The 15,872-nt window shown below is 48.3% G+C and overlaps 1 protein-coding gene across 4 annotated transcripts in view; it reads left to right on the top strand.

Annotated features, from left to right (window-relative positions):
• Positions 1-9,151, top strand: part of SMAD4 (SMAD family member 4) — a 29,960-nt gene extending 20,809 nt beyond the window's left edge. For all 4 annotated transcript variants that reach the window (XM_074931208.1, XM_074931205.1, XM_074931207.1 and 1 more), the window contains 3 exons: positions 850-1,018; positions 2,313-2,451; positions 4,036-9,151. In XM_074931208.1, coding sequence (XP_074787309.1) covers positions 850-1,018; positions 2,313-2,451; positions 4,036-4,247 — 520 coding nt within the window. In that variant the 3' untranslated portion in view covers positions 4,248-9,151. The remainder of the gene's footprint in view (positions 1-849; positions 1,019-2,312; positions 2,452-4,035) is intronic.
• The last annotated feature ends 6,721 nt before the right edge of the window (positions 9,152-15,872 follow it).

The raw sequence follows: 15,872 nt of genomic DNA, 5'->3' as shown, positions 1-15,872 counted from the left end.
AGTCCTGTAACGCATTCAAAATGTGAACTGGGTGACAAAGACCTTCAGTGCTTTGCCGTAGCGTGTTGCTTTTCATTGCTTTCAAAGGCTGTGCCTTCCAGGATAAAATTAGCAACTCGTGCCATTATGTATGCAAGCTGAATATTGGCTCTCCGCACCACAGAGCGACGTGAGAATAACTGCAATATATAGATTTGTCAAAGGAGTGGAGAAAGGTTGATGGAGAGCTAGTTTGGATTTTCATTCATTCTCACCAGGCATGTGCTGGGCTTTGATGCTGGAGCATAGAGAACCGAAGCAATCTTGCAGCTTGCTTTCCTTTTTTTTTTTTTTTTTTAAAATTCTTTGAAAGGAAAAGGAATAAACCGATTCCACGTCTTCAGAAATGTTGCAGTGTGCCAATCAAAACGCTCGATTGCTGTAACTTGATCCAAACGAACATACAGTTCTGCATTAAAATGTGGCTTTGTGTGTGTACTTGAGTGACTTCCTATATCAGAATCCTTGTGGGATTTTACACTTGGGAGCAAGAACTGAATGCGTTTGGTATCCCAGCTCTGTATTGTCAGTGTGTTAGTTGCTATTCAGACATCATTGCTTCTACATTCTGTGTTTCCCATTGATTTTGACGTGCTATTCCAGACAGTTTTTTTTTCTTTTGCAGATTTTGTGTAACCACATACTAACTTACACCTCAGATAATAATTACAATTTCAAGTCTTCGTGTGAGCCGAGTGTGAATTAAAGTATCGCAGATGACTTGAAAGCTGGGAGAACTATTTCTGCCTTACTTAGGTCTGATTTATAGCGTGTACACCCAGGTGCATTGGAACTGTTTATCTTTTTAAGGTTACACATAGGTAAAGGGGTGCAGTTGGAGTGCAAAGGCGAAGGAGACGTGTGGGTCAGATGCCTCAGTGACCACGCGGTCTTCGTTCAGAGTTACTACCTGGATAGAGAAGCAGGGCGTGCACCAGGGGATGCTGTGCACAAGATTTACCCAAGTGCATATATAAAGGTGGGTTTGATGTTCCTGGATGAAAATTGGGTGGGTGGGTGGGGGAAATAGCATACATTTAGTTCCTGTAAATGTTAGGGAAGCTATGAAACACCGAAATAAATGTAACTTTGCTTTTGATTCTCCTTTAAAACCCCCTAAAACCAGACCAGGTCACTTTAGAATCATTTCAAAAGTCAACTTAACTAAAAGTATCATCTAGATACTGCAAAAATAACTTTTGATTTCGTTGCAAACTATCGATAGCAGCTTTTTGGTTTTTTAGCCTTGTCGTTTTTTAAATTACCTGCTAGTAAAATTTTTAGCATAGCTTATCTGTTTTTTTTCCCTCTCTTTCTCTCTCCAAAACAAGAAAAGTTGGGAAAGTGTTTATAAACACAGAAGTGTAAAGTGTGTGTTAAAGTGTTACCAACTTGAAATGATCCAGAGGTCACTGAAAGGTGCACGGAAACAAATGATTTTCAGGAGATTCTTACTCCGACGTTCCTCTGCCAGACTTAAAACTTTATTTAGGCCACTTGTTAAAAAAAAAAACAAAACCCAAAAACATTCTTGAAGGAGAGAGAAGCTGCTTGAAGTTTCAATGATTTATTATTATTTTTTTTTAATCCACCGTTTTGCAGGCGGGTTGTGTAATGAAGGTGAAAGAAACCCCAGCAACCTCAACGTCTGAGCTTTGTAGTATGAGAACAGAGTTCCTGTATGTATTAGTGCCAAGCCTGATCATAAAGATATAAAATGCCAACAACCTGAAACCCAGCTGCTGAAACTTCAGGCCTATCAGTTATTGCTATTTCTTTTCAACAGACTTAACACGGTTTGCTAAAGCAGCAAAGAAGAATAAAAGCCTGACAAAGTTAAGCAGGACTTGTTGGCTTCCATTTTTATTTCTATGCCTATTTTTTGGAAATACTGGGATTTAACTAAAAAGTTAGGATTTTATCAGCCCTGTAGCATCCTTCAGGCTTTGATCCTGCAGTCGATTCTGCACGGGGTGCTGCTTGAGCCTGCTCAGCTCAGCCAGGTTCTGCTTTTGCCAGTGGTGGTAACAACATAGGAGAAGAGTTAAGAATCAGCTTTAATGGATTATTTCTGTTAGAAATTAAACCAGTTGGGGAAGATTTGCTTTTCCCCGAGTGCATGGTGAAGCTGTAGGAGTTGCTTTGGGAGAGCAGAAAGGCCCAGATTATCAGGGATGGGAGTTGAGGAATTTTTTCCTATATTGATTTTGGGAAGTCTACATAGTTTTGATTTTTTTTTTTAAATTTTTTTTTTTTTTTAATTTTCTTGAAAGGTGTTTGATTTACGCCAATGTCACCGTCAGATGCAACAACAGGCTGCCACTGCCCAGGCTGCTGCTGCTGCTCAAGCTGCAGCAGTAGCTGGAAACATCCCCGGACCAGGATCAGTAGGTGGAATAGCCCCAGCCATCAGTGAGTAAATTAACTGCTTGGTCTCCTTTTTTTTTTCTTACCTGAAAACAAATTCCACAGCTCTGCCTCCAAACAGCACCCCTCCAGCCACCCGCTGCTCCTGCCACAGTGCAGATGAACGTGGGATGGAGTAGGAGGGCTGGGGGGAGCTGGGGCTGGGCTGGCATCCTGGTAAATCTGTATTTATTCCCTGAGTTACCTGCTCCACACACCAGTTCTTGCTCTGCTCTTCAGCAGATGTTGGAAATGCAGTAAAGAAAACATTTCTCCCCTTCCTTTGCTTTCTCCCCTTCCTTTGCTTTCTCCCCTTCCTTTGCTTTCTCCCCTTCCTTTGCTTTCTCCCCTTCCTTTGCTTTCTCCCCTTCCTTTGCTTTCTCCCCTTCCTTTGCTTTCTCCCCTTCCTTTGCTTTCTCCCCTTCCTTTGCTTTCTCCCCTTCCTTTGCTTTCTCCCCTTCCTTTGCTTTCTCCCCTTCCTTTGCTTTCTCCCCTTCCTTTGCTTTCTCCCCTTCCTTTGCTTTCTCCCCTTCCTTTGCTTTCTCCCCTTCCTTTGCTTTCTCCCCTTCCTTTGCTTTCTCCCCTTCCTTTGCTTTCTCCCCTTCCTTTGCTTTCTCCCCTTCCTTTGCTTTCTCCCCTTCCTTTGCTTTCTCCCCTTCCTTTGCTTTCTCCCCTTCCTTTGCTTTCTCCCCTTCCTTTGCTTTCTCCCCTTCCTTTGCTTTCTCCCCTTCCTTTGCTTTCTCCCCTTCCTTTGCTTTCTCCCCTTCCTTTGCTTTCTCCCCTTCCTTTGCTTTCTCCCCTTCCTTTGCTTTCTCCCCTTCCTTTGCTTTCTCCCCTTCCTTTGCTTTCTCCCCTTCCTTTGCTTTCTCCCCTTCCTTTGCTTTCTCCCCTTCCTTTGCTTTCTCCCCTTCCTTTGCTTTCTCCCCTTCCTTTGCTTTCTCCCCTTCCTTTGCTTTCTCCCTGTTATTCTGGACTAGACTTTTCTCAGTTACTGAATTCCTTGAAATTGTTCCTAAGCACTTTTAAAAGTGTCAGTACTTGAGTGTCTTGGGCTGCTTTATGTGCCATAGTGTTTACTGGATTTCTTGTGTTGCCATGTGGCACTTCCCAGACATCCTACAAATTGCTGAAGGCATTTTGAGGAGTAGATTGTACTTCTGTCTTAGCCACACTTGCACTTTGAAGTTTGTCAGCTGTATTCACTTTTTGATTTTATTAGGTGTAAGTCGTGTGATTTGCCAATCCAGCATCCTGCAGGTGGTCGGTCTGAGTTCTTATTTTTTTGGAGTATTTTGAATTGAGTATTTTTTGACTGTATTTCCTAAATAGGGTTTACATGTGTTGTATCATGTAAGGCATTGTGTTGTCACATTATTATAGGGAGCTTTATTTCAGCACCCTTTCAAGATTGAAAAAAAAAAAAAAAAAATTAATCGGAGGAAATGCAAAGTAATAGTTGTGTTTGGTTGAATAGCAGAGATCTAGAAATGTGGGTTGGCCTTGGCTGTGCTGAGAGGGAACTGTACGTCAAGAAAGAGCCGAGCAAAAGAACGTGTCTGTGAACGCTCACGTGAAACCTTTCCCGTTTAGGTTTGTCAGCTGCTGCTGGAATCGGTGTAGATGACCTTCGCCGCTTATGCATACTCAGGATGAGTTTTGTAAAAGGTTGGGGACCTGATTACCCGAGACAGAGCATCAAAGAGACGCCGTGCTGGATCGAAATTCACTTACACCGTGCCCTCCAGCTTCTAGATGAAGTACTTCATACCATGCCTATCGCAGACCCACAACCTTTAGACTGAGATCCCTCTGCTGCACTGCTGGGGGCCGTTATATTGTGAGGATGGTGGATTGTAAAATACAATTCTGTTTATAACCTGAAGATATATTTTACTTTTGTTCTGCTTAATCTTCTAAAACCGGGTTTTAAAAATGTGTTTGCCGCCTTGCTCTTAGAAAGAAACTGAACATGCAGAATTTGGATTTTGGTTATTTTCAGAACTTAATTGTCATAAATACATGGCTCAGGGCTTAAAGTTGAAAGGTAAACGCCTTACAGAGACTTCACAGTATTGGGTTGTTCCCCTTGAAACTTTCCTTCTCTATTCTGGCATCTTGGTGATAAGCCTCACAGGAGCCTTTTGTATGCAGAATATATATTATATATATATTTATATCTGAAAATTCCTTCTAATAGTTATAAACATTTACCTTATAGCAACTTTAAAATTCCAACTGATTTGTGATGTTCTTTTTAGGGAACAATAGTTAACAGAAGACTTCCTTTATTTTGTTGACTATCTTGTTATGATTTTTCCAGATTAAAACGTAGAAGCTGCCAAAAAGTGAGGGATGAGACATACGTTGTTGGCATTGATTAAAAATAGCGAGAAGAAGAAACGGGGCTTTTCCTTCACTAGTTTTTAAAAACAAACAAAAAAAAGATATCTTAGATTTTTATTTATATAGACACGTGAGTTTTAAAACACTAAAGGAAATGGATACTTTCAGTGCTGGCACTCAATTTAAATATAACAGGAAATACCCAGTCTGCAAAGTTGCCACTAAAATTGCATAATGAGTACATAATGGCAGGAACATATTTTTCATAACTACTACTGACTTTATGATTTTACTCAAGTAAAACTTGGCAGGTATTTTCAAAAGTTGCATGACTCTTTTTACTTGCGTATACCATTAAATCCTGTATAAATATTACATCGATACTTAGGATCCAGTTTTTGTATCTGTTCACCATTTCCACTCAGGGCAAGATGGCAAACTTGTTTTTATACCTCTTGGTTTTTTTCAGCCCTATGCCATCAACGACCGTATCAATTGGCAATGACTTTGTATAGAGAATTTATAGTAGAAAAAAAAAAAAAATAAAATGCAAATGTATTGACTGTATGACAGATACAATATGTATGCTTTCTCTCTAGTTAATAGTATAAATAAAATTATGAAAACCCTGATTTTTTTTTTATATAAATTTAGTTTGCTTCTATTACGTAAGTCTGCACCTTGAAACCATTGATCTTGAGCGATGGATTATTTTCCTTTGCAAGACCAGCAGCAGCAGCCAATAGTGGTAGGAATTTTAGTCGGTTTAAACTTGCCAGGAAAGCAAGTCCCAATTTTTCTTCCTGCTTCTCAATAAAATGCCCTGAGGATATCTCTTTTTGGCTATTTGATGGGATACAAAGAAGGAGCAGGAATTCCTTATTTTCCAGCACGTATGCAGGGAGTTGGAGCTTAGTTAAGTTGGAGCCTACGGATTTCTAAGCCTGGTTAAGTCCTTCAAGCTCTGCCAGTTCGTGCTGCCCTGAGCCCTGGCAGCGCAGTCGGAGTGGTTAACAGAAGTCGAAGTCTTGGGAAAAGCTTCTTCCGAAGCTTTTTGCCAAATTTCTTGCCTAGTTTCAACAATCTGCACAGAGGGCTGCGACGCACGGCGTTTAGGTGTTGCTTCCCCCCGGCTCCGGAGCTCTTAGGAAAGAAGTCAGCAGTCATTGTGGAACTGTAAAAGACGGGTGATTTGGGAGCGATGGCCACCAATGGATGAGTTTTCTCTCAATTTCTCCCAATTTTCATTCACAGTGTTGCCTTCTTCAGACTCCATTCTAATGAGATGACTTTTTTTCCCCCCCTCTTACACAGCGGCTTCTCGATGTTTGAAAAAAGTGTTTGCTTTTCTCAAGGCTTTTAATTTAAAAACTTTGTTCATTTTCCTTTCTCTCCTAATGATCTCCTTTGTCCCAAAAGCGAGCTGCTTCACATTCTTGAGGAACACTTTAGAGGATTCCGACTACATCCTCAGAAAAGCTTAACCAGCGGCTCGGCTACGCTTCATCCGCAACTGCAAACGTGATTCGGGGGAAAAAATGAAAAAAAAATAACCGTGTTCTTCTTGCCAACCTCCCTTTTGAGTTGTCTTACTGCTGGGTTCGAGCTGCCTCGGCTTTTGGGAAGCTTCTGACTGATTAATTGCTTGTCACAGACTGTGAATTTGATCAGGAATCCACGTGTCTCCTCCCCGTTTCATTGGCAGGTTTGCAGGGTGCTGATTTTGGTGGGTGACTTGGTCTGTTTATGCTTCACAGAAAACCCTCTTGTAGCGGTCGTTACATTTCTGATTGTGCCAAATTTTGATGAAATAGTGGAAGATTGCTTCCGCCTATTGGTGGTGGTGCCTGTATTGCAGCCTGAAAGAATTCAGCTGTTAAAACCAGGAATTTTTTTTGCAGATATTTGGCGAATCTCCTTAAGTCTCTACCTACACTGAACGCTACCTCCAGTGTAGTATTTAAATGGCCAAAAAAACACTGAATAGAACAACACAGTGTCAGCTGAGTTTATCAGAGCCAAGCAATCACAAGCTCCACATCAGGAGGGGTGTGGATGTTGTGTGAGGCAGGAAAAATCCTGAGGTGGAATTCATCTTCTCCACCAGGCAGTTACTGATAAGATACGATCGTAACTGTTAAAGGGCAAAATGAGAGAATCTCATTCTTAGTTTTTAATAGGCCTTTAACTTAAATTCTGTACTTTTTATTTCTTATGACAAGGCCTAAAAGGCAGCGCATAATGGATTGGAAACCCTTCAGCAGCAGCATGTTAGATCTTTGACAGTCTTGCCTTTATGTCATCTTGGGAGATTCAAAAAAGAAGCTGCAGCTACTTGACAGCCGTGACGATCCCCGTATGCGCTGAAGGCAGGGAAGTCACCAATGCCAGAACCTCTTCAGCTCCGAATGTCTCCAAATCAGTCAATTCAACAAGTTTTGTGTTGTGGTGTTTTTGGTTTTTTTTCCAGCTAGCGATCTCTTGCTTGCAATCCAGTTCCCGTGTCCGCCGTGCTTCTTTCCACGCAGTAATCACCCCTCGTTGTTTCTTACCCCCAGTTAGGCCCTCCTCAAAACGAACATTGTGCTGGAGTACTTTGTAATTTCACTTTGTGTCTTGGAGAGCTGGGATTAGCACCGGAAGGTTTAGACGGCTTTAACCGTGTTAGTTTTGAAAGCGAGGGCGTTTAAAATGAACACAGAAGAGATGTAGGAGAGGAAAATTTTCACTGGGATGGTTGAAAAGTATTTAATTCTAATGGGAATCCCTCGGAAGGAGCCGAGCTGAGCGGTGCTGGTTAGAAACGATTGTTCTTTATGCTGCTTTTCGGGGCGTGATGAGAATGATAGGGACCTGGCCCTGATAACGAAGGGATTTTTTAACAGCTCTAACGTCCTGAACACCTGGGAAATTATCTGGCTGCTTTTCAGAGAGATGGACCTAAAATGCAAAGGAGACAACGGCTCTCCCCCAGTCACCCAACAGGGCTGTAGCAGCAGTAGTCGTTGAACTTGTGTCCAACTCCTGTGCCTTACCTTAGAACCATCTTGCTTCTTGTGACACTTCTCAAAGACGACAGCGTCCTCTCGGCGTAGCTCAGGAACGACTGCCTCAATTCTTTTCCTAGGAACCATTCCAAAAAATTCCCATGCCGGTGGATATAGGGGAGGCTCCTGCCTCTGAACCCTTCCAGTGTTGTTTACGTCTTGATGGTGGTCTTTGAGACATCTTTAATCTCTTCTTGTGAAGAGTAAAGCGCTTTAGAAAGGACTGTCTCCTTGATTTGCCTTTTTGGTTTTTTTAACTCTGCGACAGCAGAGTGACTGGGATGGCTGGTCACTTCTTTGATGCAACCCGTTAAAGACAGCCAGATGGGTCTTCCTCTAAGTGGGATTCAGACTTTTTAGTTGAAATCCTCTTTCCTCCTGCCACCCATCCTTCTCCTGTCAGCCCCCACGCTACGTAGCATCTGCTCTATAAAAGCTGCTGAGCTGTCAGGTGTTGTTAAGGACACAATTGTTGAGAGGTTACTTTATTTTTAAAGACTGAAACATTAAAACCAACAGTTTTGCCTGGTCCTGCTGATAACAGGAGCGTTTCCACGCCCGGTGACAAGTTTTTGAGGACTTCTCGGGGCTGAGATTTGTAGGTTGCCTGTCGTTGTCTAAGTTCTACCCCTGACATGCCTGGTCAGGGAAACCCAACCGAGGGCAAACGCTTTTCCACCCCTCACGTAGGAGCTGGATGCCGAAGGGCTCCTTCCATTGTGTCATCCCCCTCCCAAACGCTTTTATCTCAAGGGGTTGGTTCTGAAAATAATCTGGGAGACGCCGATGCTGCTGAGGTCCCCCTTGAGAGCCGCCCTGAGTTGGCAGCGCCATAAAAATTTCCCATCTGGAGGAAAGCGGAACCCCTGCCGACAAAAATCTCGAGAGGTTTGGGCACTGTTGGCTGCTGTTGTGCCTTGTGAGCGATGCATCGCTCCTAAATTCCCCAAAACTTCATTCTTTCAAGCTCACCAAAATCACCTAGCGCTTTCTTGCTCCAGTACCTTTTTCTGTGTCTTTTTTTTTGGTGAAATTTGGTAGCGCTACTAAGTTGTGATTCAGCTGGATTGAGAGCTGCAAAGTACCTGTAACCCAAAACTCACCGTGAGACGGTTTTTTGAGCCTGAAAGCCTAGTGAAGCCTTTCTTCTTTTAGCCATTGCCTTTTGATAAAGCGGTCAACGGAATTCCCAGTAGTTCCTTTGTAGCTTACTGTATGTTTTTCATTAGACCTAGTTTGTGGATAATATACTGTAGTTAACTTTCCTGAAATTCTGTAACAGAGTATGTTTTTGATTAAAAAAGGTAAAGATTCAAGTCTTTGGCCTCTTTATTTAATGTCGTGGAGAGCTTTCACCCTGGTTTGTGGCTGGCCACGCTGCTCGCTGCGGCCTCCAACTGTGTCATAGAGCTCACCGGGGCAGGACTCTGATTTCAGAGGGTCTTTTCCAAGTCCCACGTATCAAATATTTGGGTATGACACCCCCGCCCCCCCAATGGCACACTGGGCAGCTGAAGGCTCACAGGTACCCCTCTACCCCACACGGGTGGGGCACAATCATTTTGTGGGTGTTTGTATTAATGGAAATTATTTTTAAACCACCAGTCGAGCTGTGGTGGGGGTGTTTTAAACCATTTTGTGGGTGCTCATATTAACAGAAATTAGTTTTAAACCACTGGCCGAGCTCTGGGTCTTGGAGCAGGGACCAGAGTGAGTATCAGCCATATGTGTCGGTGAGTGAATGTGATCCTAGGATAAAAAGTGCCCCGGGAGCTCCGTTCCATCCGCTCCTGCGGTCGCCAGGCTGCAAAACTCCTCCCAGTAACTGAAGAAAATGCCAACCGCCACCAGTCACGGGATCCAGGACTAAATCAGGAGGCGGGCGATGCGCTTGCACTGCTCTGGGGCTCTGCTGGGCTGCGTGAGCAACCGCATCCCATGGTTAGAGAAAGGGAAAAAAAAAAAAAAAAAAAAGGCCAAACAACCCTCTGAAGTCCAATGATTTACGAGCGTGAGAAAATTCCTTTTTAAATGGCAGAGCCTGTTTAACTCCGAGCAGAAGCGTCAGCGCTCACCCACTCTGTCTGCTCCGGGATGGAGGGCACCGATGGCATCGTGTGTCCCGAGGTCCAGACTCACAACTGTAATACAAATAGTGATACTTCCCCCCGAAAAAAACATCTTCCTGGAGCTACAGAAACTTCAAAATACGTTCTCCCCACAGATTAATTTCCTCTCACTAACACTCTTCCTGTTCAGTTGCACAGTCCCTCCCTAAACTCATCAAGCGCCACCTTAAACCAGGTTTAGCTCCTTAGCCCTCCAGAAATCTTCCCAGACTCCCTCCCGGTGCTGTTAGTAACCCTTTTGCAACTGGTCCTGGCCAACATAAAACCGTTGGATCTCACGCTGGTATTACCCTACAAAGCACCAAGCACGTGATGCTGCCCCCCCTGACACAACCACGCAGCTGTAGGCTTGGCCTAAACCCATGCCACAAAACTAAAGCAGGACCAGAAAGTCTTAGTCTGAGGACCAGCTCCTCCTCACCCGCGAGTGGAGTGTGGGCTTCCCATTCTGGGCAAAAAACTCACAAGTCTGGGTTGTATTTTTTTCACCTTTCCTTGGCCTACGTGTACGAGCAAGTATTTTTGCTGATGCGCACGCAGAAAAGGGGCGGGGGGGGATGCTGTCTAGGGTGGGGGGGTGCAGCACTGACCCCCCCTCCCCAGTTGCCAGCTGCTGGTACAGCGTACACCCACAGCAAAATCCCTCGTTCAGCCTCATCCGTAGCCTTGCTGCGGGCCGGTGCGAGGCCCCTGCCCCGTCCCGGGTGTTCAACAGCCCTTGAGCAGCAGCTCGGGCCCACGAGTGTGTCCGGCTGCTGGAGGGGGGGCCCCAAACCACCCCCCCTGGGTTTGGGCAGGATGGTGCCAGCCTGGCACCGTGAGCTGCAGTGTTTGAAATCCTGCAAAAACAAAGGGGTTTGGGTTGGGTTGTTGGTTTTTTTTTTTTGGGGGGGGGTGGGGAGTGTTGCTCCATAGCTACTCCTGCAGAGGAGGGGTGGGGGAGTGTGTGTGGAGATGGTGTCACACCGCGTGCCCTGAGAAGACTTTTAGGACACAGGAATTGGGGGTCCTGGGGCTCCCCTGGCACGGATGGACGGGGGACACACACTGCTGAAGCCGTCCCAGGCTGGGGAGCGCAGCAGCAACCTCCTGCTGGCCACAACACCCATCCCGCTGGCCACAACACCGTCCCTCCCCGCGTTTGTGCCTCACACCTGGGTCAAGGCCTCCACACCACCGAGGGGTCCCCGTGGCACCCACCCGCTGGTGCCATTTGGGAGCACTGGGGTGACCCACGGGGCTCAAGGCCACCCCCCAGGGGAGCCTGGCTGGGGTGCTGCCGCAGAGACATGGCCCTACCGTGGGGTGGGGGGGGATTGGGGGCTGCTGTGCGGTGCCGGACATCTTGGGGTCTCCGGAGTGGGTGCCACTAGATGTCCGTAGTGCTCCGTCTGCCGCCGCGGGAGATGTCAGCTGCGGGTGGGGAAAGGGGCTGAAGCCCACGGGGGGCAACGGCAGCACCTCGGGCCTGGCCAAGGGGGGGGTCATGGGGGAGGCAGCATCCGATGGACACAGAAGATTTGGAAGCAGGGACAAATGTGGCGTCTGTTCTTATCAGTTTAATCAGTGATACATCATCAATGAGAGGAATTTATATTAAACGGATTTTTGGTGCTGGGAGTTATCATTGAATGACTCGAGCGTGGCCAGAGAAGGGCAACGGAGCTGGGGCAGGGTCTGGAGCACAGGTCTGCTGGGGAGCGGCTGGGGGAACTGGGGGGGTTCAGTCTGGAGCAGAGGAGGCTGAGGGGAGACCTCCTGGCCCTCTGCAACTCCCTGCCAGGAGGGGGCAGAGAGGGGGGATGAGTCTCTGGAGCCAAGGCCCCAGCGCCAGGCCCCGAGGGAATGGCCTCAAGCTGCCCAGGGCAGGGTCAGGCTGGCTCTGAGGAAGGATTTCTGTGCAGAAGGGGCTGTTGGGCGTTGGAATGGGCTGCCCAGGGCAGGGGGGAGTCCCCGGGATCCCTGGAGGGGTTGAAGAGTCGGGCTGAGCCAGCGCTGAGGGATCTGGGGGAGTTGGGAACGGTCAGGGGGAGGGTCATGGTTGGGCTGGAGGAGCTTCAAGGGCTTTTCCAACCCAGATGATTCTGGGATTCTGTTTGGGGACAAATTCACCTGTGATTGAGTGAGCTTCTGCCTCGGTGTCCCAGGAAGCAGCACCCAGCCTACAGCACCTCCTAATACCTACCCCCCCACCCCCCCTGAGCAGTTCTGCTCCTCAGCTCACTGGAGCTGCCAGGACAGCCAGAGTTGGTAAGGTGAGGAGCACTTTTAGTGGAAGAAGTTGAAGGAAAGACTCAATCACTCCTCAGCAGCTGGGACCTGTGGGCAGGGTGGGTTGTGCTGGCAAGGTGCAGGCAGCTGGTGGCAGAATCCCGGAGTCATCTGGGTTGGAAAAGCCCTTGCAGCTCCTCCAGCCCAACCATGACCCTCCCTCTGACCGTTCCCAACTCCCCCAGATCCCTCAGCGCTGGCTCAGCCCGACTCTTCAACCCCTCCAGGGATCCCGGGGACTCCCCCCTGCCCTGGGCAGCCCATTCCAACGCCCAACAGCCCCTTCTGCACAGAAATCCTTCCTCAGAGCCAGCCTGACCCTGCCCTGGGCAGCTTGAGGCCATTCCCTCGGGGCCTGGCGCTGGGGCCTTGGCTCCAGAGACTCATCCCCCCTCTCTGCCCCCTCCTGGCAGGGGGTTGCAGAGGGCCAGGAGGTCTCCCCTCAGCCTCCTCTGCTCCAGACTGAACCCCCCCAGTTCCCCCAGCCGCTCCCCAGCAGACCTGTGCTCCAGACCCTGCCCCAGCTCCGTTGCCCTTCTCTGGCCACGCTCGAGTCATTCAATGGCCTTTTTGGGGTGAGGGGCCCAACACTGAACCCCCTCAGCGAGGGGCGGCCTCCCCAGTGCCGAGCCCAGGGCTCAGATCCCTTCCCTGTCCCTGCTGGCCACGCCAGGGCTGACACAAGCCAGGATGCCATTGCCCTCCTTGGCCCCCTGGGCACACTCTGGCTCATTCTCACCCCCCCCAGTCCCTCTCTGACCGGCAGCTCTCCAGCCACTCCTCCCCAGGCCTGTAGCCCTGCTGGGGGTTGTTGTGGCCCAAGGGCAGCCCCCGGCATTTGCCCTCAGTGAAACTCCCCCAGTTGGGCTCAGCCCATGGCTCCAGCCTGGCCAGGTCTCTCTGCAGCCTCCCCACCCTCGAGGTACTCTCCATTCTAACCCCCAAAACCACCTCAGCTCCTGAGTCCTGATGCTTTGGGGGTCTCATCCCAAGGGAAGCATCGCCCGGCTGCCTCTGCCAGAGCTACCTCAGCCGCCTCACTCGCAGGGAGAAGGGAGTTTTGGTTTTGATCTGAGCACAGCTCCCTGCCCCGGTGCACCATCCCGGCCGCTCACAGAAAGAACAGCATGAAATGGCCAAGGGGTTTATTTTTATTTTTGTTTTAAACTGAAAGCACTTTTGTTGCCAGCTCCTGTGCTGTACCTACTGTCCCAGCAGCGAGTGTGATCCCCGTGGATAGCTGAGCAGAACAGCCAAACCCTGGGTGGTTTTCAGGACCCACCGGGAGATGCTGAGCCCAGGGACGTGCAGTTCCAGGCACAGCCTGCACTGCTTTGCCCCCCACGAGGTTCGTACAACTGCTAGCAAGCAATATCTGCCCCACGGAACAGAAAACAACCCTGAATTCCCTCCTCAGCAGCCGGAAGAGGTTTCCCATCCCTATTTCCCCCTTGCTCCTGGGGAAAAGCCACCTCAGGAGCTTCCAGGGCCGTGTAGAGCCCAGCTGGGAAAAGAGTTGGGTTACTTCAGGGGCTGAAAGTTAAAAAAAAAAAAACCAAACAAAACAACCCAAACTTCAAGCTGAATACTTCCTTAAAACTTCACCTTGAAAGAAAAAAAATTAAAATGGTTTATCTCTCCCAACCAGCCCGGGTGGCAGCAGGGCAGACTGGCTCATGCCGATGCCCGGTGGCGAGTGCTTCCCTTTCCATGAACAAGCTTTAAAATTCCAGGCGGGTTACTCACTCGTCACAAGAGCTCCTGAGCATGGAAAAATAAATTCACGACAGAAAACTGAGAAGTGGAGGGTTTTTTTTCAGCTCATGCCTGTCTTATGCAACTCTGAAGGAACTGCAGTGCCACTTGCTCTGCTAAATAAAACCTGTTGGCGGGGTTGGGGTTTACGATGGTTGATGTACATCTAGAAATAACGAGGGTCCATGTCCCCAGCGCCTGAGCTTTTCTGTCTGGGGCTTCTTGCTGCAACACTAAAACCACCCAAAGACCTGAGTGAAGTGAATTTAAATAGTCTTTGAGCTCTTTCCAAGTCTTACTATTAAAAAGATGGTTAAAAAGAAATGTTTTCCTCTCCGACCTCCTGAAGAAACAGAACAGGTTTAGGTTTGAGGACATGAGCTCCAGGGTGGTGGCTTTGAGGACCACGGGCTGATGTAGAGGCTCCAGCACCTCCACGGCCTTCAGGGCTGTTTGAACTGCAGATGATGAAGGACGGGTGGCCCTCAGGCAGCTAAAATCTTTGGCCAAGCAGGAGAAATTAATTATTTATGTCTACTGTCAGGCAGGAGCAGCTTTTTTTATTTCCTCTCCCCAAAGAATAGTAAGAAATAAGGTCTGGAAAAAAAAAAACCAACACCTTAGCAATACCCTATTGTATTACCCCACCGAGACCCAGCAAGGGTCCCCTTCAATACCACCAAGCTGCAGGAAAAACCTTTGAAGACAAACAGCCTTAAATTTTTATTTTTATTTTTATTTTTTTTAAGTGCTGTCGCTTTCCAGCCCAGGGAAGAGTCCATCAGTGGTCGAGGGGCTCTGCTTTGCTAGAAACCTCCTCCCCGGAGCGGAATTGCTTCCTCTCCCAGGCTCAGAGGGTGAAAAATAAGTCAAGATGCTTCAACAGGGAGTAAGAATGGATTTGGGTGAACACACTGCAACACCGGGCAGCGCCACAGCCTGGCTAAGGAGACGGTGCAGGGCAAACTCAGACTGCAAAACCTGAGTTTAAAAAGAGAGAAGGTGGTAAAGAAGGGACACGAGGGCTTCAGGGAGAAGCGTTAAGGCACCTTGCAGCAGGCATGGGGTGTAAACCTCCATCAGACAGGGAGGAAAGGCAGCAGGAGACCTGCACAACCTGCTCTCAGGTGGTTCTTCTGCAACAGTGAGATGGAGCGGGGCCAGAGGAGGCCACGGAGATGCTGGGGGGGCTGGAGCCCCCCTGTGAGGACAGGCTGGGAGAGTTGGGGGGTTCAGCTGGAGAAGAGAAGGCTCCGGGGAGACCTTAGAGCGGCCCCCCAGGGCTGAAAGGGGCTGCGGGAAAGGGGGGGGGACTCTGGATCAGGGGGGAGGGACAGGAGGAACGGGAACAGTTTTAAACTGGCAGAGGGGAGATTTAGATGAGATCTGAGGAAGAAATTGTTCCCTGTGAGGGTTCTGAGGCCCTGGCACAGGCTGCCCAGAGAAGCTGTGGCTGCCCCCTCCCTGGCAGGGTTCAAGGCCAGGTTGGACGGGGCTTTGGGCAACCTGGGCTGGTGGAAGGTGGCCCTGCCCGGGGCACAGGGCTGGAACTAGATGATCTTTAGTGCTTCTTCCAACCCAAACCAGTGTGTGATTCGATGAACTACTTCATTATAGCTCCCCACGCCACTGCACCACCATAACTCGGAGCTGCGTGTCCCTGGGCTGGGCCCTCTGAAAGAGCACAAGTCGCTTTTTAAAGGCAGCGTGTAAGGCCAGAAATTAACGGAAAACAAAGATTTTTTTCACCCATGAAGTCACCCAACCACCCCAAAATCAGGGCCACGGTGTTTTAAGCACAGGGAAACCTCCCCCGCGGGTGGGTCAGGCAAGCCCAGCCTCCACTTGCTGCAACAAGTATGAAAACAGAAAAACCTTCAAG

Source organism: Athene noctua, chromosome Z, assembly GCF_965140245.1.
Source record: "Athene noctua chromosome Z, bAthNoc1.hap1.1, whole genome shotgun sequence".
Taxonomy (NCBI): Eukaryota; Metazoa; Chordata; class Aves; order Strigiformes; family Strigidae; genus Athene; species Athene noctua.
The sequence above is the reverse complement of the archived record's forward strand: the minus strand, read 5'-3'. Positions and strand labels throughout refer to the sequence as shown.